This window comes from Microcaecilia unicolor, chromosome 11 (assembly GCF_901765095.1).
Source record: "Microcaecilia unicolor chromosome 11, aMicUni1.1, whole genome shotgun sequence".
NCBI classification, from domain to species: Eukaryota; Metazoa; Chordata; class Amphibia; order Gymnophiona; family Siphonopidae; genus Microcaecilia; species Microcaecilia unicolor.
This window is the reverse complement of record NC_044041.1, coordinates 94,037,124-94,059,834: the sequence shown is the minus strand read 5'-3', so window position 1 is coordinate 94,059,834 and position 22,711 is coordinate 94,037,124. Positions and strand designations below refer to the sequence as shown.

Sequence of the window (22,711 nt, the reverse complement as noted above, 5' to 3'; positions counted from 1 at the left end):
GTTTGTTTTAATAAAGACTTTTATGGTTCAACTGGATTTCAGTCTCCATCCTTCCATTCTTTGTTCTTTCTAGCTACAATTTACACCATTCATGCTGTAAAAATCAGAAATAAGCTGCCTAGATGGCGTAGGAGAGCATCTCTAGAACCCCCACCCCCCAGCTCGCCAAGCATGCAAGCAAGCAACCCCTCGCTCTTCCTTGCCTCCCTCCCTGCCTGCTTGCAGAGTCGACACGGCTCCCTGGCTATACTGCTGCTGAGGGGCAGATCAGGCAGGTCTGGCTGCACGCCCAGGAAAGCGAGTGCTGCTTACACTAGAGGAGACAGCTGTGGCGGTGATAAAAAAAAATAAAAACAAGTTTGAAAAAACAACAACCTACATACTGCTTTCATATATGCAGCTTGTATGCATGTATGAAAGATGTCAGTAGCATGCGCAAAGCAGTCACGCTTAGCGATTGGCTGTTCTGCACATGCTCTGGGACCGATTGGCTTCCTCCCTGCTGAGCTGCTTGCTTTTTTCCAAGCAGCTGATTTGTATCCCATTTCTTTTGAGCATCGCTGGCTATTTCCAACTCGATAATTTTTACCAAGGTGGAAGTAGCGATTGGTGCTTTACCAGGACTTTGGTGCATCTGCCTCTGAATGCTTTGTAATATTTAAATCTTTAAAAAAAAAAAAAAAAAAAACCTCTTCAAACTGAAAACATTTTAAGCCTGATTTTTGCGTAGATCATCCAGGTAGGAAAAGGGACATCTACATTTGGATAGTGACAGCAGAGGATTTCACAGAAGGCTCTCAGCATCCGGAGCCTTCTGTAAATATCTTCAAGGCCATGGAAAATGTAAATGTATTAGCAGCATGTACAAGGGAGCAGCTATTTAAAAAAAAAAAAAAAAAAAAAAAAGGTTCCGAAAAGAAGCATCATCACTCAGGTCTTCGCATGTATAAATGTTAGTGTGGACAAATGCATGTGCAGGATGATACAAGATTGCTCATCCAAGGAAAACCAAGCTCCAAAGCCCAGGTTTTAGATGTTTGAGATGCTTTTATGTACAAGGAAGTACCTGCTCAGTCACTCCTCCAAATCCCAGGTCTAAATGAGTAGTAATCTTTTACTTTTGTATGCCCAGGAGCAGTTTACATGTTGGCATTTGCACATCACCCTTCTAAAATGACCTTCATTGTTTCATTTTACTATTGTTATGCTGTTAACACAATTGCAAATTTTATGTTAAACTGTACACTGTTTTGGGTGAATCTCTTTATAAAGTCGATGAAATGATCCCAATAAATAAATTGTAGCATGGACCTTCAGGATTGGATGTTTATTGCCAGATTGCCCACCTTTATTTCTCTTGTATTTAGCTCATATATTCCAGTAGGTTTGATTTGCTGCTCAACCTCACAATACGAGTCACTTCTTTCCTTAAATATTTGGCTGACATTGAGAACTCTGTGCCCTGAGCCATAACAGAGCGTCTTTTAGGGTGTTGTGTTCACCCTGTGTTGCACCATGATATAGAGAGGTCAGGTGGGCAGCTGGGGGGGGGGGGGGGCAGGTTTGAAACAAACAATTTGCAGACCCTGAAACACTGGAGGTTGAATTCTTCTTTGGCAGCTAAGTTATCACTGCAGATAATGGAAAGAGTTTGAGCAAAGGGTAGTTTGACCCAAAAACCATTGTGCAAGCTGCCCCTGGATTACTGCTTTGGGAAATCTGAAACACATCTTGGAGGGGGCTGACAAATTGCTTAGCTTTGGGAAATCTGAAACACATCATGGAAAAGGGTGGGGAGGGGGCTGACAAATTGCTTAGTCTGGGGAATTTTCTGTTTATGAGAGCAGGAGGAGGAGCGGGATAGAGACCCTTGGCCCACAAGAGTTATGTTATGACTGCTGCTGCTTGGACCTACAGTTCTGATGCTGGATTTTGGATTTTGCATTGTGTGAGACACTAGGGAAAGAGCCCAAGGCAGCCAAAGCAGTAGGACGAGAGCTGCTGAGTAAACGTGCCCACCTAAACCAATCTCATAATAACATAGTACAGGAACATTGGCTGAGTGAAATGAGGAACTGTATGAACACCGCTGACCCCTTCTCCATCCTGTACCCTCTGCCAAATCCTAGAAATGTATTAGTGTCATAGAGGGCCTGATATTCCAAAGGGTTTAACCAGGCATGAGAGGGTCCTGCCTGGTTAAAACAGTTGAGCTGGCCGTCCACCAGTATTCAGCGGCACATAACTGCTCAGTGCTGCTGAATATCGGCCCTGACTGCTGTGGCACTGTCCAGTTAGTTTTGGTGTTCTACTTAATCAGTTAGCGGTAATATGCAGGGGGGGAAGTTATCAATGTGGTCAACAGTTAAAACATTATTTTACTGTTAACCCCAGTTATTAGTAACTAGGTCTCATTGTATAAAATGGGAGCTGTGCTAAAATAGCACGAGTTAATGGTAAAATAAAATGTCTTAATGGTAGCCCATACTGTGCCCTTCAGTCCACTAACTGGTTAAGTAAGCGGATAAAGTTAGGACAGCAAAAAGGCCATCGAACTAGCTGCACATGTCTGGATATCGGCTGGTATGTTGTTATCTTCTGGGTGTCCACTGTAACTACTGCCCGGACATGGCCTGGCATTGAAAATCCAGTCTCAGTTCAGCCCACAGCTGTAAATGGCTTAAATACTGCTGACTACTGCAGCTGAATATTACCTTCAGAATTTCTTGTAAGACAGACAGTAGGAAAAGAGTATATTTCCTAATGTGAGAAGAGGCCTTTTTCTCCTTGTAGAAGGGGAAGTAGGCATCTGTTTATGGAATCCATCATGACTTTCAAAGGAGAGCACTGACAAGTGAAGAAGCTCATTTTTAGATAGTAAACCCAGCTATTCCTCTGTTCCTCTATCCCCTGTGAAGTCTAATTCTTTGTGTTCAACTTGCCTTGGTGTTAGAGCCAGCACTTATAAGAGAGCCAAAAGCATGTTGAAATTGAGCATCGCTCATCAAATAACCATTTGAAAAGGAGTGGATGTATTTCATTTCATCTAGTTAAGTGAAAATGTATTTATTTGCTTCCTATTATCTTTGTGGGCAGAAATTCTAGAAAGCGGAGAGACCTCGGCAGCGTGGCCAACATGACGACACCAGAGCCCATGTTTATCCCTTTCGCGAATGGCTCTACCATAACTTCGAAGAAGAGCCCAGAGATCCCGAAGCTCTTCCAGAAAGTCTGGTACAAGGAGACCCTGGTGATCTCAAACCTGCGCCACTTCACAGGCTATCGCATCGAAATCCATGCGTGCAACCACATGTTGGAGAATTCTGGGTGCAGCGTGGCGGCATACGTCAGTGCCCGAACCATGCCTGAAGGCAAGACTTGCTCATTATGTCTTTCTGTTACATTGAGTAAACTGTACACTATAGGAATACAATTAATACAGTTCTAAAGAATATATGGCAGGTGCAGATCCTCCCCTCCCCAAACAATAATTTAATCCTGTGAAGGGCAATTCTTTAAGGGACCAAGGGACCCTTTTACAGAGTGGCGGTAAGCCCAACACAGGCTTACAGCTCGCTCTTGCAGGACTACCGCTGGCCCAATGTGGCCGCTGGCAGTAGTCCAGCCCCAAGTGCATGCCATATTTGGGGGAAAAAGAAAACCGCCGGGGTTATCATGGGAGCCTTTATCACCACATGGCCATGTTTGTCTGGAGGCTTTTTACCCGCTACAGTAAAAAGGGCCCTGGTGTGCAAGAAAAATGCTCCCCTGCCGTTAGTGCAGGGCCCTTTTTCCCGCAGCTTGGTAAAAGGACCCTTAAATTGATAACTTAGTCTAGATGCGCCAACTCCATGTGCCTAATGCCAATTCTATAATGGCACCTTGGTGCCAAGATTTTGTTATAGAATACTAGCATAAGATTGGCATTAGCATGCTCATGTGTAGGCGTGCATTCTTACGCCATTTCAATAGCAGGCAGAGGTTGGTGCCCCTAGATGCGCCAAGTGATGTGCGTAGTTTATAGTATTCTATAAACTACACATTTAACTTGGAGATGCCCATGCTCCGTCCATGTGTACATCCCTTCAGTTAGGCACTAGGCACTTAAGGCCCGATATTCAGCCAGTGGTGATTAGCATTTTGCTGATTACTGCCGCTCTTAAACCTGGAAATTTATTGCCAGGCCAGCATTGAATTTCTGTGTTTGCGGACCCAGAGAACACATAGCAGGTTAAGTGCAATATTCAGCACTTAACCAGGCACGGGTTACTGCATAAAGAGAAGACTGACTTTTATGTGTGAATTCGGCACTAGCTGGTTATTTTCAGTGGCGCTAACCAGTTAAGTGCCACTGAAAATGACTGGTTAGCTGCGAACAGGCAATTTGACCTGCCAGGAGTCGTTTATGGCCAGTTAAATCGTGTTGAATATCGACTCCTTAGATGCTATCTTATAGAATAACACCTAGAGTACATACGCACCTAACTACCACTTTGTGGTGCATGTTATAGAAGTACATCTATAATTCTGGTGTTTTTAGTTGAGAAATGTACTGAAGGAGTTCCACGTGTGTTGTTTTCTTATGTCATTTTTAGAGTGAAAATACACATACACTTTTACTTTCAAAATTACTGCAGATCCACAACTAAAAAGTGATTGTGGACTGTGTGTCTATGTGAGAGTCTCTGTACTAGAAGGAGGCACCAAATATTGATTTATTTATTTATAGCATCTATATCCCACAATTTTCCCACCCACGGGCAGACCCAATGTGGTTTACAACAGTTTACAGAAACATACAACAATTCAGCCAGCAAACATATTGGCACAGATGACACCTTTGCATGAACCAACAGGGGGCCCAGTGAAGATTTACTATTATTTTTAGCTCTTTAAAAACGTGAAAAAGTGATTAGGGACTGGTTTAATCAGTCTGTGTGGAAACACAATAATATTGAGAAATTGCCTGAATAAGGACATGCTTGGGGCAGGGAGAAATGGGACATAGACCTGGCACCTACCTTGTTGAAAATTACCTTGATCTGATAAGGTTGAGGTCATCTTCACTGGGGTCAAAATTGAAAGTGCTGGAAATCCATGAACAAGCATGGCTTCTGTGCCCGCCTCAGCCTGATTGTCACAAGTGCTGGTACTTGTCATGCTCCTGAAATTATGTATCCAATTGTTCATTCAGCTGAGTCCTGTTCTTCTTGTTCTTCTGTACTATAGGAAAAGCTGATGATATCATAGGTCAGGTCACCCATGAGTTGATACCACCTAATATTATTCATCTGAAGTGGCAGGAACCAAAGGAACCCAACGGACTGATTGTGTTGTATGAAGTCACCTATTGGCGTCTCGGAGAAAGCGAAGTGAGTTTCTTGATTTCCTTCTAACCTCTATGAGATAACCTGTAAGAATATGAACCATTATGCCTTTGATCTCAAAATGTAAGAATTAGAGGCAAGAAGGAAGAGGAAAGGCTGGAAGGGAGAGGAGAAGGTAGGCACTGGATAGGAGGGGAAGAAGTAGAAAATGGGAGGGGATAGCCAAGATAGGTGTGAGAAAAGAGAAGCCACAGGTGAGGAGAAAAGAGATAGGAAAGTGGAGAAGTGGATGACAGAAATAATACAATTCCACACAGCTAAGGTCAGAAAAGATTTTGTTTTAAAGAAAAATATGTTCATGGTTTGCCTGGGTGTCCTACCTACCTGCTTTCCCTTCTTCCTATAGGCATAGTTTGGGATGGGCATTTCAGAGGGAGGTGTCTCCCAATGTTCTGGGTGCTCATGCTGAACTGGCCCCTTGCCCCCCTGCCAATATGACTTCCTTCCCCTTCCCCTCCCCCAAATAAGTAGTTAAACTAGGGCTGTGGAGTTGGTATACCAAATCTTCAACTCTGATTCCTCTATTGTCTGACTCTGACTCCAACTCCTACTGATATTAGGCTTTAAATTTTTCCAGATCTAAAGAATTTGCCAGTACATTAGATCCAGGACAAAGATAGATAGATATCTTTGTTCTGGATCTAAAGTACTGATAAATAATAATGTATGTACTAGTAAAAGAGACCCATTTCGTAGAGGAATGAAATGGGCGCTAGCAAGGTTCCCTACCTCCCTCTCTCCCTCCCTTTTTCCCTGTCTGTCGTCCAAGTTCCAGCCCCCCTCCCCTCCGAGTTCCATGGCCCCCCCTCCCTCCCTCCGTCCCTCTCTGTCCGAGTTCCAGGCCCCCCTCCCCTTCGAGTTGCAGGACCCCCCTCCCCTGCCCTTTGAGTTCCACGGCCCCCTCCCCCTCGAGTTGGAGGCCCCCTCCCCTTCCAGCTGCAAGACGCTCCCCTCCCCTTCAAGTTGCAGGATGCCCCCTCCCTCCCTCCTTCCACTCCCCTCCGAGTTCGACGCCCTTCCGGAAACAGGAAATAAGGGCGGGACCAGAGGCAGAGCTCAGACAGATGGGAAGGCAGTCTGTAGCGCCGCTCGCCTTCAATGCTGACGCCGGACCCCGAGGTAACAATTTTTAAATTAAAGCCGGCACACAGGAAGGCGAGGGGCTGCCGGAGGACAGGTCCTGCTTGCACTTCGAGGGAGGGAGGCGCAGGGGCATTGAACTCGGAGGAGAGGGGGGGCGTGGAACTCATAGGGGAGTGGAGGGAGGGAGGGAGGGGGGACGTCCTGCAACTTGAAGGGGAGGGGGGCGTCCTGCTATTCAAAGGGGAGGGAGGGGGGCGATTGTTTACTCATCTCCAGTGCCTGCTGCTGGGTTCCCTTCCCTCTCACTTCCCATTGGTCCGCCCTGTGACGTCATCCCCACGGCAGACCAATAGGAACTGTGTTACGAACCCAGGCAGCCAGACGGATGTGCAGAGGTCCAAATTATTATATTGGATATGTATATATAACCATGAAATGATAACTTTACCATATATTAGTATTTTCTTTTATTTTGAAGCTGGTCGGTACATTTTTACAGGTTCCGTCTCCACCCAGATTTGCTTCTGATTTCGACTCCACAGCCCTGAGTTAAACCATACCAGTGTTTCTCCCTTTTGACTTTTGAAGAGTGAAGGAGTGTTTCAAGAGGGTAGTTACTGAAGTAGGATTTTGGATCGTTGATCTGGATACACGGATCTAGGAGCTTGGTTAAAGAGCATACACTGATCTAGGAGCAGTGGCAAAGATATCAAATGAGTGCCCAACATGGCACTTACATCTAGTTTTTGTGGAGTCTTGAGAGACTGCCTCTTTTGAAGGCTGTTGATTTGATGTTGAATGTGAAGGTTTTCTACAGTAAATTGAGGGGAGTCATATCCTGCAGACACCCCTGTGGTTACAGTGTGGTGCAAGCTGTGCCCCCATATTCACTCGTCCTATTAGCTGGCTACTTCTAGTTGTTTTTTTACTCCCCCATAGTGGTACAACGGCCATTCCAGCTGTAGCAGTTTTGTGCTATGGCTGAACTCTCCTCTCCAACACAGGGTGCCCCAACAGAGAGACACTTACTGGAGCAGTTAACCTTTGGACTAGCAGAACTGTTTGTTCACATTCCTTTTGCTGGGTAGATGAATTGTGTGTGGGGTTTTTTTTTTTCTTTTTTCTTGCCTGTGTGTTTTTCCAAAACAAAAAGTTGCAGATTGCAGACGGTATAACTTGGTGTCAGGGGTGTGTGGAAAGAGAGGAGGAGAGGGCAGAAGCACTTTGATCACTGAATATTTCTATGTATAAACGAGACCAAATAAGAAACTATGATATAATGATTAAACTTCTTGGTATGCTGAAAGCGGACATCTTAGGGCTATCAGCATGATAAATGATTATGGCTATTTGGCCAAGAATCTAAAGTTGGAGAGTGATTTGGGGGGGGGGGGGGGGGGTATGTTTTTTAAGGTGCATTAGTGTTTTTAGCGCACGCCTAAAATTAGCACGCGCTAACAGTGTAGGCGCCCCATAGGAATAGTTTGGGCACCTACACGGTTAGCGTGTGGTAATGGTTAGCACGCACTAAAAATGCTAGTGCCCCCTTAGTGCTGTGTAGTAAACAGGGACATTAAAATTAACGGTAGATTTTGGTGATGTCAATAACTTGGTAACATAGGGGTTGATATTCAGCGGCACTTAACTGGGCACTGCTGCTGAATTTCAACTCTGATCACTGCTGCACTGTCCGGTTAGCACTGGGGCAGTCAGGGAGGATCGGCAGTTGTATGGGCACTGGCCATATTCAGTGTCACTGCACACATAGCTAACCGGGCACAAAGGACCACACAAAAAGCAGTCCTGTCTTTTCCTGCTTAGCTATGCAGGTGCTGGCACTGGCACTGAAATCGGCAGGTACCTACATTACTTCCAGGCCAGCAGCTGACCTGGATATTATGCCCGGACATTGCCTCAGCATTGAATATCTGGGATAGTTTTTCGCCTGCAGCAGTCAGCAGCTTTAAAACCACTGACTGCCATTGGCTGAATATCAGGTGCGTAGGAACATAGTAAAAAATAGCAGATAAAGACCAGCGTGGCCCACTCAGTCTGCCCAGAAAGGTGGCCAGGGTTGTACCTGCAACTCTGTATTGTTATCCCACCTTTAAAATCTTTAGGTTATAACTGATGCCCAGTGCAGTCTACTCCCGCTGTGTCTTTTTTTTTTTTCTTTCTTTGAAGTATGAAAGTTATTTAAGTTTTACTGTGACTGGAAATGCTCTATATTTTTACTCCATCTTCATACCATGTAGGGACTTCTGTGTTTTATATCATGCCTTTTTGAATTCCATCACTGTTTTGACTCCGTTCTTGTATTTCTGTCTCTTTATCTGCTGTTGTCTCCTGTTTACTGAACTATCATCTGTCTGTCGCTGGCTTTTGGCTCTCTTTGGATGATCCTGGCTCTGCTGTTTTTCTTATCACCAGTTCTGCAGGACCAGGGCTTGGAATTTGGCACTCCCTCCCCCCAATATTCAAAGCTATTTAACCGGCCAGGCAAGGCCGCTAACCAGTTAAATAGCATATCAGCACCTAACCGCAGATATTGGATAACCGGTTATCTCCCGCTAGATATCAGCAGTTAGCAGCTAATCAGCTATATTGCGTGACATAGCCACTTAGGCATGGATATTCAGTGCTTAAACAGCTGTGTTCAGTGTTTAAAATAGGCCACATAAATAGCAGGCCTATCTTTAACCGTTAAAAAGTTAACCAGTTAGTGCTGAGTATCAGATTAACCGGTTAACTCTTTAGCAGTTTAAAAATCAAAACAAAACAGAAATTCAATGCCGGTCACTAGAAATGGCCCATCATTGAATATCTGACTTTAACACTGGCAGCGGACGGCAAAAATCACTGCCCACCGTCAGATGAATATCGGGCCCTGAGTGACTAAGATGCAGGTTTAGTGTTAGAAATGCTGGAACCCAGGGTAGAAATTTGGGAGAGGGTCCAAACCAACTGGCAAGTGGCAGCACGCACTTCTACTTTGGACAGGTTCCACCCAAAACCACTATGCACTACAGTTATGCATTGCCCTGTCATTCATTATATTACCTCACCATCTCTCTTGTCCTCTTCCTCCCTCCTTGCTTTCTGCCTTCAACACTTCATCCCGTCCATCTTACCTTCCCCATTCTATCTGAACTCATCTCGACTTCGTCACGTTCATCGCCACTCTCCTCCGTACTCTCTCACTCCTTCTTCTTCTCTCTGCTGGAGACATCAATCCCAATCCTGGTCCCCCACACCAACCCTCATCCTATTTGTGCAGGTCGCACCGTGACCTCTCCAATCTCATCTCTATTCCTCTCCTTCCCCCCTCTTCTCTGCCCTTCTCATGCGCCCTATGGAATGTCCGCTCCATCTGCAAAAACCTTCCTATATCCATGACCTTTTTATCACTCGTAGCCTCCATCTGCTCGCGATAACTGAAACTTGGCTCTGCCCTGATGACTCTGCTTCAGTCGCAGCCCTCTGCCATGGTGGTTATCTCTTCTCCCATACCCCTCACCCTGTTGGCCGCGGTGGTGGTGTTGGTCTATTACTCTCACCCTCTTCCAAATTTCAATCTCTTCTGCTACCTCAGTCTCTCTGTTTTTCTTCCTTTGAAGTCCACTCTGTCCGCCTATTCACTCCTTTGCCTCTTCGAATAGCAGTTATTTATCGTCCCCCTGATAAATCTCTTTCATCCTTTCTCAGTGACTTTGACGCTTGGCTTTCCTTCTTTCATGATCCTTCCTCCCTCTCCCTCATCCTTGGCGACTTTAACATTCATGCGAATGATCCCTCCAACTCTTACGTCTCCCAGTTCCTCACCTTAACATCCTCCTTCAATCTTCAATTATGCTCCACTTCCCCTACCCACCAAAATGGTCACTGTCTTGATCTTATCTTCTCTTATAACTGCTCTCCCTCCAGTTCCTTTACCTCAGATCTTCCCCTCTCTGACCATCATCTAATAACCTTCACACTTAAACTTCCTCCCGCCCAATCCCGTCCAATCTTAACCAATTTATCTAGGAATCTCCAGGCCATTGACCCTACTACCCTGTCCTCCAATGTCTCAAACCTCTTCTCCACCACTGCACCATCCAAATCTATCAATGATGCCATCACTTCATACAATACTATTCTGTCCTCTGCCTTAGACACTCTTGCACCTCTCATGCCCCGTCCTATAAGATGTACCAAACCCCAGCCCTGGCTGACCACTAAAATCCGCTACATACGTTCCTGTACCCGTTCTGCCGAACGCCTCTGGCTGAAATCTCGTGCCCTTGCTGACTTCATTCACTTCAAGTTCATGTTGACCTCCTTCCAATCTGCTCTCTTGCTTGTCAAACAGGACTACTACATATAGCTGACTAATTCTCTCGGCTCAAACCCTCGACTTCTCTTCGCCACACTAAACTCTCTCCTCAAGGTGCCTCCACCCGCAACTCCCCCCTCACTATCTCCCCAGACCCTAGCTGAGTTCTTCCACGACAAGGTTCAGAAGATAAACCTCGAATTCTCTACCAAACCAACCCCACCTCTCTCTCCCCTTGTCCCTCCCATCGTCTGTTCCCCTATTTCCTTAACCCCTCCGTCCTTTTCCTCCTTTCCTGAAGTCACTAATGAAGAAACATCACATCTTCTCTCCTCCTCAAAACGAACTATCTGTTCCTCTGATCCCATTCCTACTCACCTTCTTAACACCATCTCTCCTACTCTCACCCTTTTTATCTGTCATATCCTCAATCTCTCGCTTTCCACTGTGACCGTTCCTGATGCCTTCAAACATGCTGTGGTCACACCGCTCCTGAAGAAGCCTTCGCTTGACCCTACCTGTCCTTCCAACTATCGACCCATCTCCCTCCTCCCCTTCCTTTCCAAGTTACTTGAACACGCCGTTCACCGCCGCTGTCTTGACTTTCTCTCATCTCAAGCTGTTCTTGACCCACTCCAATCTGGCTTTCGCCCTCTTCATTCAACTGAATCTGCACTTAGAAAAGTTTCCAACGACCTGTTCCTGGCCAAATCCAAAGGTCTCCATTCTATCCTCATCCTTCTTGATCTGTCCGCCGCTTTTGACACTGTTGATCACAGCCTACTCCTTGGTACGCTGTCTTCATTTGGATTCCAGGGCTCTGTTCTTTCCTGGTTCTCCTCCTACCTCTCACTTCGCACCTTTAATGTACACTCTGGTGGATCCTCTTCCACTTCTATCCCTCTACCAATCGGTGTACCTCAGGGTTCTGTTCTCGGTCCTCTCCTGTTCTCCATCTACACTTCTTCCCTTGGCTCTCTGATATCATCCCATGGCTTTCAATACCATCTCTATGCTGATGACTCTCAAATCTACCTCTCTACCCCCGAAATCTCAACCAGCATCCAGACCAATGTTTCAGCCTGCCTATCTGATGTCGCTGCCTGGATGTCTCAGCGTCATCTGAAACTTAATATGGCCAAAACCGAGCTTCTCATCTTTCCCCTTAAACCTACCTCTCCTCTCCCCCCTTTCTCTATTTTTGTGGATGGCACTCTCATTCTCCATGTCTCATCTGCTTGTAACTTTGGGGTCATCTTTGACACCTCACTCTCCTTCTCTACTCACATTCAGCAGATTGCCAAAACCTGTAGTTTCTTTCTTTATAACCAGCAAAATCCGTCCCTTCATCTCTGAGCACTCTACCAGAACCCTTATCCACACTCTTATCACCTCTCATCTTGATTACTGTAAGCTGCTTGTCACCGGCCTCCCTCTTAGCCATCTCTCTCCTCTTCGATCAGTCCAAAACTCTGCTGCGCGACTCATTTTCTGCCAAAGTCGCTATGCTCACATTAGCCCTCTCCTTAAGTCACTTCACTGGCTCCCTATCTGTTTCCGCATTCAATTCAAACTTCTCTTATTGACCTACTAGTAAAAAAAGGCCCGTTTCTATTAGAAATGAAACGGGCGCTAGCAAGGTTTTCCTTGGAGTGTATGTTTCAGAAAGAGCGTGTGTGAGAGATGGAGCGTGTATGTCAGAGAGAGAATGTGAGAGAGAGAGAGACAGAATGAATGTGTTTGTGCGAGAGAGAGAGTGTGTGAGAGACAGTGTTTGTGTTTCTGTGTGACACTGTGTGAAAGAGAGGGACAAAGACAGTGAGTGTGTGAGTGAGAGTGTATGTGGCAGACAGAGAATGAGTGACTGCGTGTGTGGTGTGAGGAACCCCCTCACCCCCTCCCTCTCCCCTGCCCCTTTGCAGCCAGGCATGTGCAGCGACCCTCCTCTCCCCGTGTTCCCCCTGCAGCCACCCATGTCCAGCATTCCCCTGCAGCCACCCATGCCCATCAACCCCTCTCCTCTCCCCCTGCTGCGTCTTCTTGTCTCCCCTGCTCCCCCTGCAGCCACCCTTGTGGTCTCAGGCCCCCCCTGAGCATCCCTCCTGTCCCCCTGCAGGCACGCATGTGCAGCGTCCCTCCTCTCTCCCCTGTCCCCCCTGCAGCCAGCAGTGTCCAGCGACCCTTCTGTCCCCCTGCCCTCCCTGCAGCTACCCATGTCCAGCGACCCTCCTCTCCTGTGCAGCCACCCATATCTGAGGACACTCCTCTCCTTTTTCCTTGTTTCTCCCCTGTGGCCAGCCATGTCCATCGACCCACCTGTCCCCCCTGATGACCACCAACCCATCTGTCCCCCTGCCCGCCCTGCAGTGTCCATCCTGTATCCCCTGTCCCCCTTGCAGGCACCCATGTGGTGTGTGGAGCCCGATCCCTATCTCCCTGTTCCCTGCCCCCCCTGCAGCCACCCATGTGCAGCGAAACCCCCCCTTCCCCCCTCAGCCGGCGCAGCACCCAAAGAAAGCCCCTTGTCCCCCCCCCCTTCGCGCATCACCCGACCCCCCCCCACCGTGGCACATCACCAAGCCCCTCCCCCCTCATCAACCCCCTCGCCACCTGCAACCGCTAATACAAACTGTGTCCGGCGGCTGCTGCTTCTGCTATTCAGCAGCAGCAGCCCGTACATAAAGAAAACCAAAAAAAAAAAATCCTCTTAAAACGCACCTCCATTGAGAAGCATCTCACATTGGCTGAAGTCTCAGCATGCGCTCCTCCTCTCCCCTCTGACGTCTCGGCGTTTCTCCGGGGTCTTCCGGCAGGGGCACTGACGTTGAGGGGAGAGGAGGAGCGGCTGCAGAGACGACAGCCAATGTGAGATGGTTCTCCACGGAGGTACGTTTTAGGAGGTTGTTTTTTTGTTTGTTTGTTTTCTTTATGTACGGGCTGCTGCTGCTGAATAGAAGCAGCAGCAGCCGCCGGACAGAGTTTGTATTAGCGGTCGCGGGTGGTGAGGCGGTCGATGTGGGGGGGGGAGAGGCTTGGTGAAGCGGCGGGGGAGGGGTTGGGTGATGCGGAGAGGAGGGAAGGGAGGTAGGGGCTTTCTGATGCCCTTGTGTGTATGTGTGTGTGTTTGTGTGTGTGTGTGTTTGTGTGTGTGTGTGTGTGTGTTTGTGTGCGTGTGTGTTTGTGTGTGTGTTTGTGTGCACGTTTGTGTGTGTGTGTGTGTTTGTGTTTCTGTGTGTGTGCATTTGTGTGTGTGCGTTTGTGTTTGTGTGTGTTTATGTGTGTGTGTGTGTGTGTGCGTTTGTGTGTGTGTGTGCGTTTGTGTGTGTGTTGTGTGTGTGTGCGTTTGTGTGTGTGTTTGTGTGTATGTGTGTTTGCGTATGTGTTTATTTGTGTGTGCGCGAGTGTGTTTATTTGTGTGTGCGCGTGTGTTTATGTGTGTGTGTTTGTGTGTGTGTTTATGTGTATGTGTTTGCGTTTGTGTGTGTTTGCGTTTGTGTGTGTGTTTGTGTGTTTCTGTGTGTGTGTGTGTTTGTGTGTGTGTTTATATGTGTGTATGTGTTTGTGTGTGTGTTTGTGTGTGGGGGGGGTGCGGGTGGTCGTGTGGTTGGGGAGTTTGCCAGCAGTCTGTAGCGATTCCTAGGCAGGGGGAGGAGTAGGGAAACACTCCCCCTGCCTGGGTCATTGTTTGTTGGTAGGGGTGCCTTTATGGATCCCTTTACTCTCTGTGTTCCGCCCTCGAGGGTGGGGCAGAGAGACATGGTGAGTTGGATGGCTTCACCACCATGAACTTACGAACTGTTTAGGGATTTTGCAGATGGCTTCAGCAGGTTGTCTTCAGAATGTTGAGGTAGCGTTTTATGTACAGATGGGGCGTGGCTGAGGGCGGGACTATGAGTGAGGGTGACTGGTCCTAGCCTATGAAGACTACAGGAGTTTTGTGCTTCTCTGCCTTGGAGTGAGCTTCTCTGCCTTGGAGTGAGCTTCAGAACGTTCAAGGTGGGATTTATTAATATAGATAAGTGCATTCACTCTGCCGCTCCCCAGTCTTCACACCTCTCCACTCTTGTCTCTCCCTACGCCCCCCCCCCTCGGGTACTCCGTTCTGTTGATAAATTTCTCTTATCTGTCCCCTTCTCCTCTACTGCTAATTCCTGAATCCATTCCTTTTATCTTGCTGCACTTCTGCTTTTGACTCCTAACCACTGCTCACTTGCCCTATCCTTTCATCCTCACCTCTTTATTCCCTTACCCTTAATTCTTGTGTCTTTCTGCCTGTCTTATCTAGATTGTAAGCTCTTTCAGCAGAGACTTTCTTTTTGTGTATGGTGTACAGTGCTGCGTATGCCTTGTAGCGCTATAGAAATGATTAGTAGTAGTAGTAGGTTTGGGGGCCCAGGACAATTACACTGTTTGCACCTTTTTGACCCTGCTAGGATGTGTAGTGGGGAGGAGGAGGCTAAATCCACCCAATTATTATAAACAGAATAGAAGATACTCATCATGTGCGAGCTGTAATGTAAAGCTTATATTTCCACTGCTGATAGTCACATGTCTTTATGGTCTTTTATCTCTTCTTGGGGGGGGGGGGGGGTCTTTTGCTAGAAAGATATCATGGAATGCTCAATAGAGCCTTGAGAAGGCCTTTAGCCTTCAGAACCTAGTCCTTGCAGGAGGGGCTGTAAAACCTACTCATGATTTAGACTTCTGTGACCCCAATGGACCCATCGCTCAATTTTATTTGTGAGTGTATTTGTAAAGTGTAGCTCTGCTGCCAGCTCTTACTAAATCCTCCATACGCAGTACTATGTTGTTTTTTTTTTAATTCCTCAAGCTAAATTTATTATGTAATTGGTGCCAAACCTATATTTCCATATCATCTTTACACTATTCCAGAACTTGTGGGTTAGTCATGTCTATTGACCAGCAGGTAGAGATAGAGAACACAGAAGTGAGCTGAAGCATATAACCCTAGTCTGCTAGCTGAGCTGTTCAGTATTTTCTGTCTCCATCAGATGGATGGTCATAGCTCAGCCCTGAGCTCTGGATAGGCTGCTCCTGGTCCAGTTGGTCAACTGGCTCCCAGTTGTGCTTTCTGGGCAGTCTCCTTTTAGGAGGTCATCTCTGGACGTTCCAGAGTCCTGTCTCCTTCAGCCCATGGCCTCCTCCATCTCCTCCCATTGGTCTGAGAAGCAAGGCTCAACAGCTAATTCCTGAAACTGGCAAAAACAAACTAAAAAACAGAGAGCCATTTTGCTCTCTAGTAGATGCAGCTGTGTGTTCAGCACTGTGCAGGGAAAGGGGCTGGAACTGGTGCAGCTCAGAGCAGGTAAGTGTTCCTTCTATTTTCTTATCCAGAGTGGTACCCAGGGCAGTTTTCGGCAGTCTCTCAGAAGGGGCTCTTGCCGAGCCTGTGGGGATTCCCACTTCAGACAACCAGTCTTCCCCGGGGGGTGATGGCAGCTCCTGCCAAGTCAGTGAAGCAGTGCTCCCACTGTGGAGCCTGCTGTGAATCATCTGGCCGCTGATCCCCCTGTAAGTCGGAGAGATGAGAGAGGAGGTGAGTGCTTCTCAGTGCAGCATGCTGGCAGTATCTGCAGCCTGTGTATTCCCCTAATAAAGCAGCTGGCAGTTTGGTTCAGAATGATCCAGAGATGGCGACCATTTTACTACCATGTGGAGAGAACGTGAGAATGGCCTTGGGGCTTCCTTCTCAGTTGTAGGACACTGTTTCTCCTTCTACTGGTCTGCTTGATTTGGCGGAGGGCCAGGAGGCATGTTTTCCCCTGAGTTCGTGTTAATGCCAATGGCGTAGCTATGGGTGGGCCCAGTCCCACCCACTCCTGGCTCAGGCACACTCTGTGTGGCCTTCAAAATAGTTCAGCAGCGGCTGTCTCACTCCCCTCTCTCCCTCTCCATCACCCCCAGATCTGGCATTTGCCTCCCGCCTGCAGCTCCACAACACACCCTTTCCCTGTTCTACCTCAGCACCTTCCTCAGCAGCTTCCCTTTGCTATGCCCTGCCTTCACTGACATCACTTCCTGTTTCCTCCCTGGCAGGGCACGGCAGAGGGAAGCCTAGCTGCTGTTGAAAAATACTGAGGTATAGGCATAGTTTCAGAGAGGGGGGAGATGCTGGGCCTCAGGAAGGGGGGAATGCTAGATCTGGGGGCAGAGTTGGGGAGAAAGATGCAAGACAAAGGAGAAAGGGATTTTGGAAGGCCCACCCAAAATGGAAGGTCTGGCTACGCCCCTGGTTAGTGCTGTATCAGGCATACTTGCTGAGGCAGTCATGCAAACTCCCTGTATCTCACTGCCCTTTCCTCCAACTCCCAAGAGGTCCTATTTGGATCCCTCCCCTGTGGGTGAGAGAGATTCTCCTCCTCCACTTGTTTTGGATGAGGCTTTGGTCCTTTCAGAGGAACATTAAGTTAGAGACCCTTTGGAGGACACAGAGGTTCCTCTTGAGGAGGGGGATGACCCCAAGGCGCTGAGGCTATTTCACAAGGAAGAGTAGAGCACATTGACCTTTGAGGCATTGGCAGCACTTTCTATCGAGGACCCTTCAGCTTCTGCCTCAGGAGGACAGGGGTCTTCTATGATTAAGGGCCTTAGGGGCCCTTCTAAGACCTTCCCCATGAATACAGATAAACAGGAGTTGATTTTGTCAGAATGGATGACTCTGGACACGGGATTGAAAATGGAGCAGGCCATGGCCTGTTTGTACCTGTATATACATATGTAAACCACTTTGATTGTAACTACAGAAAGGTGGTATATCAAATCCCAACCTTCACCTCTTGTTGCCCAAGGAAAAAGAAAAGCTCCAGCTACCACGTGTGGATTCGCTGGTGACAGTGGTCACGAAGAAGACCACCCTTCCAGTGGAAGGAGGTATTGTTTAAAGGATCTACAGGACAGGAAAATTGAACATGCTGTAAAGCAATCCTTTGAGGTGGCCTCCCTGGGTCTCCAGGTGACCATCTTCAGGTCCTTTGTAGCACGAGCATGATTGAAGTGACACCAGAAATCAGGGCTGCAGGAGACGTTTCAATCTGTTCAACTGGAGGCCTCACTTAGCAGACGTGATCTACGATATGCTCCGTGCCTTGGCTCGGGGTATGTCCTTGGCAGTTGTGGCTCGGAGACAACTGTGGTTGCAGGATTGGGCCATGGATGCAGCCCCCAAGTCTCGGCTGGTGAAACTCGCTTTCAGGGGCTTTTTGGGGAGGACCTGAGTACCTGGTCAAGGCGCTAGGGGAGTTTAAGCTGCAGCATCTGCCTGAGGACAAAGCGAGAAGTTCTGCTTGTGCGACTACAGGGTCTTTCCGGTCTAGATTTCAGGAAAGCAGGCATTACAGAACAGGCCACCAGCAGTTTGGGTAGCAGTCGCAGTTTCAGGGTAGGCAGTCTTCCATTTGTTCAGACAGGAAGTCCACTCCCCAGTCGGGGATTTCCGGGGAGAGGGGGCCTCTCATACTGCCCAATGAGGCAAGGCAGGCCCATGCCTCCCTATTGCCAGTGGGAGGTCGTCTTCAAGACCATGGAGGAGTGGTCCTCCATTATGTCAGACCAGTGGGATATTATCAGGGAAGGCTACAAACTAGAATTCTCCTGCCCAGTCGTACTGCTAGTCTTGGAGTCTCTTTGTCAAAAGGACAAAAAAGTGTTGCCGGTTCAGACAACTGTGGAGTCCAGGAAGAGTCCTTGCTCACCCTAGATGCAGAGGTTCCAGTCCCTCATGAGGAGCAGAAACAGGGAAGTATTTGATTACTTTGTAGTTCCAAAAAAGGAGGGTACCTTTTGTCCAGTGTTGGACCTTAAGAGTCTGAATTGGTGCCTGAGAGTTTTGCTCTTTATCATGGAGACCTTAATTATTTAAAAATATTTGATACACCACCTGTCATAAACAATCAAAGTGGTTTACAGTATTAAAAAATTTAAAATATCTGTAATAGACTCAGTGCAACCAGGGGAATTCCTGACTGCACTGGACCTCAAGGAGGCATACTTTCATATCCCCATTTGGCCTTCTCACCAATGGTTTCTGTGGTTTGAGGTACTGGGCCGACGCTTTCAGTTCAAGGCGATGCACTTTGGTCTTGCCACAGCTCTGCACACATTTTCCAAAGTTATGGTGGTGGTCGCGGCCTACCTGCACCATCAGGGGATACGAGTTCAGGCCTCGTTCTTTGCTGACAGCAAGTCTGCAACAGCTATGGTGATCCGTCTTCTTCAGTCATTGGGCCGGGTGATCAATTTCGAGAAGAGCAGATTGGTTCCCTCTCAGATGTTGGAAAATCTGGGGTGCTCGTCGACACCAGGAGAAGATCTTCCTCACCCAGCGAAGACAAGAGAAACTGATTCACCAGATGCAGGTTCTTCTGTGGCAGAGCAGGCCTCGGAGTGGAGGAGTAGCCTAATGGTTAGTGCAGTGGCCTGAGAACCTGGGGAACTGGGTCCTATTCCCACTGCAGCTCCTTTTAACTCTGGGCAAGTCACAACCCTTCATTGCTCCAGGTACAGAATAAGTACCAGTATATAATATGTAAACTACTTTGATATTTACCACAGAAAGGCGGTATATATGCCCAGGTGTTGGGGTCTATGATGGTGTCAATCGAAGTGGTGCCATGGGTGAAGGCTTGCATGTGCCCACTGCAGCAATCACTGCTCAGCCGCTGGTATCCAGTCTCCAAGGACTACACTGTTTGACTCCCATGGACGCCGGCAGCCCATCAAAGCAGTGGTGGTTGTCAGAGAGGAACTTGGCCAAGGGTGACCCCTTTCCAGTCCTGCGTTGGGAGATAATGACGATGGACACCAGTGCTGGGGTTGCTGAAGGTGCAGGTGGTGTCTTTCATTTGCTTCTGGGGCAGATTGCAACATTGCACTTTTTTTTTAGGGGTAGGCCTCCCTTCTGTCCACTGTGACCAGACTGGAACCTCAGCCTGGTTCATCAGGCATTGCAGAAGGCTCCCTTTGAACCTCTGAAATGAGCTTCCCTAAAGGATCTCATATTGAAGACGGTTGTTCTGGTGGCCAGTACCTCAGTATGCTGTGTTTGAGTTGCAAGCCTTGTCGTGTCAGGATCTCTTTCTCTTTTTTTTTATGGAAGTGGGGGTTTTGTTACAGGCAATTCCATCCTTTCTGCCTGAGGTAGTCTTGGTATTTCACATTAACCAGTCAGTGGACCTCCCCTCATTTTGGAGGGAGGATTGTGGGGAGCAGTTTTCATCCATGAGGTTCCTGGATGTGTGGCATTCTCTATTATCTCAAGGCCACTAATGAGTTTCGAAGAACAGATCACTTTTTTGTGCTCTTCAGTAAGTAGAAATAGGGTCTAGCGGTATCGAAACCTAGGATGGGTGAGGGAGGCCATTTCTTCGTCCTGTATTCTGGCAGGAAGGGGGAGCCACTGGGTGCACTAAGAGCACACTCTACAAGGCAGTTTTCTATGTCTTGAGCAGAGGTGGTATCTCTTTCACCGACCGAGATTTGCAGGGCGACGACCTGTCATCCCTCCTCCATTCCTTTGTCAGCATTACAGGGTGGATCGGTCTAAGTTGTGGCTTCAGTCCTGCAGACAGAAGTGCCAGGGGTCCACCTTCAGTAGGGATTGCTTTGGGATAGCCCACAAATTCTGGAAATAGTGTAAGGATGATATGGAAGTAGAAATTAGGTCTTAACTAATAATTTTCTTTCCATTACTCCTTTACACTATTCAGAAGCCCTCCTGGTAATTTATATTTCTGCAGCTGTGTTCAGGTAGAGGCTTCATTATTCTGCTCTGTGGTGGAACAATAGCGTCGGTTTTTGCAGGTTGTTTTTTGAGTCTTGTTGTCTACCAGTCTGCTTGTTTAGATACATACTGAAGGGCTCAGCTAGCAGGCTAGGGTTATATGCTTCAGTTCACTTCTGTGTTCTCTATCTCCATCTGCTGGTTGTTGGACATGACTAACCCACACGTTCTGGAATAGTACCGTATAAAGAACTAATGGAAAGAAAATTATCAGGTAAGAACTAATTTCTCCTTTCCTTTTAAACCTCCCGTTTATTTTCATGACTAGGGGAGGATAGGAAGAGAATCTGATGGGAAATGATGAGGAAGGGAAATCTTGCATGTCCTTAGTTTTCATACAGACTGAGTCCGCTGATGGACATTCAAGATGTCAAACTGTCATTTTAGGAGATGCATCACTGTGTTTCCCGCAACGTATTTAAAAATGAGAAAGGCTGCAAGCTACGCATTGTGAATTCAGGGAACTACTCTGTGAAGGTTCGCGCCACCTCGCTGTCAGGAAATGGCTCCTGGACCGAACCAACATATTTCTATGTCTCTGACTATGGTAAGATCTTCTCTGGTGGCAGTGGGTGCAATGTACAGGCCTGGTTGTTAATTTTCAATCCCAGGAGAGGAAAGGGGATGGGGCTGAGGCTGCAGTGGAGGCACTGTTCACAACTCTTGCTAGAAAAGGAAAACGAGGGAGTCCATCTACTTAGAACCATGTCTAATGGCTGGCATCAGAGCACAGTTCTGCTCAGTTCCAAAGGCTGTAGTGGTCCATGCCTCTCAGCCCCGGAGGACTGTTAGAATGGCTTACCTACATAAGAATGGGGAAAGAGAATAAATAGAGAGAGACCTCCACAGTAGTTGTGACAAACTTGTGAGTAAAGGTTCATCATTTCACAGTGTCAGCTGGGGGGAATGAGAAGCCCTAGAGGAGCACATGAAAGTTGCCAGTCATTTAAAGATTTTCTCCACTATGTTTATGCCCCTGAAAAAATAAAATGGTTTCATGCACTCATGCACATACCAGAAATATTTACTGTTTTGGAGGAGGGGCTAAAAGGTCATTTCTTGACACAAGCAGGATTGGCCTCAGTAATCACTGATACTTAGTTCATTCACCTGCTTTAGGATATTTTTTATGCACATCGCCACAAAAACAGGACATTCAGATTCAAGTCCCTCTCCCACACCTTTATGGTAACTTGCATGATGAATCTCCTACATACCACAGTTTAACTCGCCACTGAGGAGACAGTCCTGTGGGTGACTGAAATGAAGGTGGCATTGGGAGTAGACCCAGAGATCTGTACTCTTCTTTTCTGGCTTGTACATTATGGATGACCTCAGATGCCCTTGGAGGGCGTCTCATTAAAATTCTTACACAAGAACCTTATGGTGACACATTATGAGAGCTGCTTAGATTTCTTGAGTTTAAGGTCAGAACTAATTAACTATGTATTTTAATGTTTTTTTTGTTATAGCGAACGTGCCATTTAACATTGCAAAAATTATTGTGGGACCTATCATCATTCTTATAATTATTATTGGCGTGGTGGCAGTCGCTTATGTGATAATGAAAAAGAGGTGGGTAATCTTTCTGCTCATTGTCAGTATCCCAAAAATGTAATTCAAACACATGAATAGCAGGGATAGTTTTATTGCTAGGTTGAGAGAACAAGGAAGCACCTGTTGGTACACTAGGCTATAAAGACACTCAGGCACCTGTGTGATTGCCCCAGCAAAGTGGCAGAGAGTAGAGGAACTGACCACGCTTTGGGAATTTATCCCTGCTTTATAGCAGGGGCAAAGTCTGTGCCTGAAACCACCCTGCAGGGATTCAGAATGAAATTCCCGAGTGCAGCTAGCTGGCTTCATCTGCCCCCTACCCCACTGGCCAACCCTTTTCATTCACAGAGGGGGGTAGGGTCAGTTTTCAAACTTGCCTTGGACTGAAACTGAAAAGATGTGAACTAAATCCACATGAATAAAATAAGTAAAGGGGCCTTTTACCTACGCTAAATTCTTTAAAAATTACCCTCTCCAGGGGTAATTATAGCAGGGCAATTAGACATATTTATGGGAATTTTTTATATTTGATGCCTATTTTACAAAAGCACAGAATGACCACTGTGGTGG

At 47.2% G+C, this 22,711-nt stretch overlaps 1 protein-coding gene across 1 annotated transcript in view; it reads left to right on the top strand.

Moving 5' to 3' along the window:
• INSR (insulin receptor) overlaps window positions 1-22,711 on the top strand; it is a 428,464-nt gene that overhangs the window by 373,655 nt on the left and 32,098 nt on the right. Inside the window, exons 11-14 of the mRNA XM_030218585.1 lie at window positions 3,097-3,371; window positions 5,230-5,372; window positions 20,972-21,131; window positions 22,057-22,159. Coding sequence (XP_030074445.1) covers window positions 3,097-3,371; window positions 5,230-5,372; window positions 20,972-21,131; window positions 22,057-22,159 — 681 coding nt within the window. The remainder of the gene's footprint in view (window positions 1-3,096; window positions 3,372-5,229; window positions 5,373-20,971; window positions 21,132-22,056; window positions 22,160-22,711) is intronic.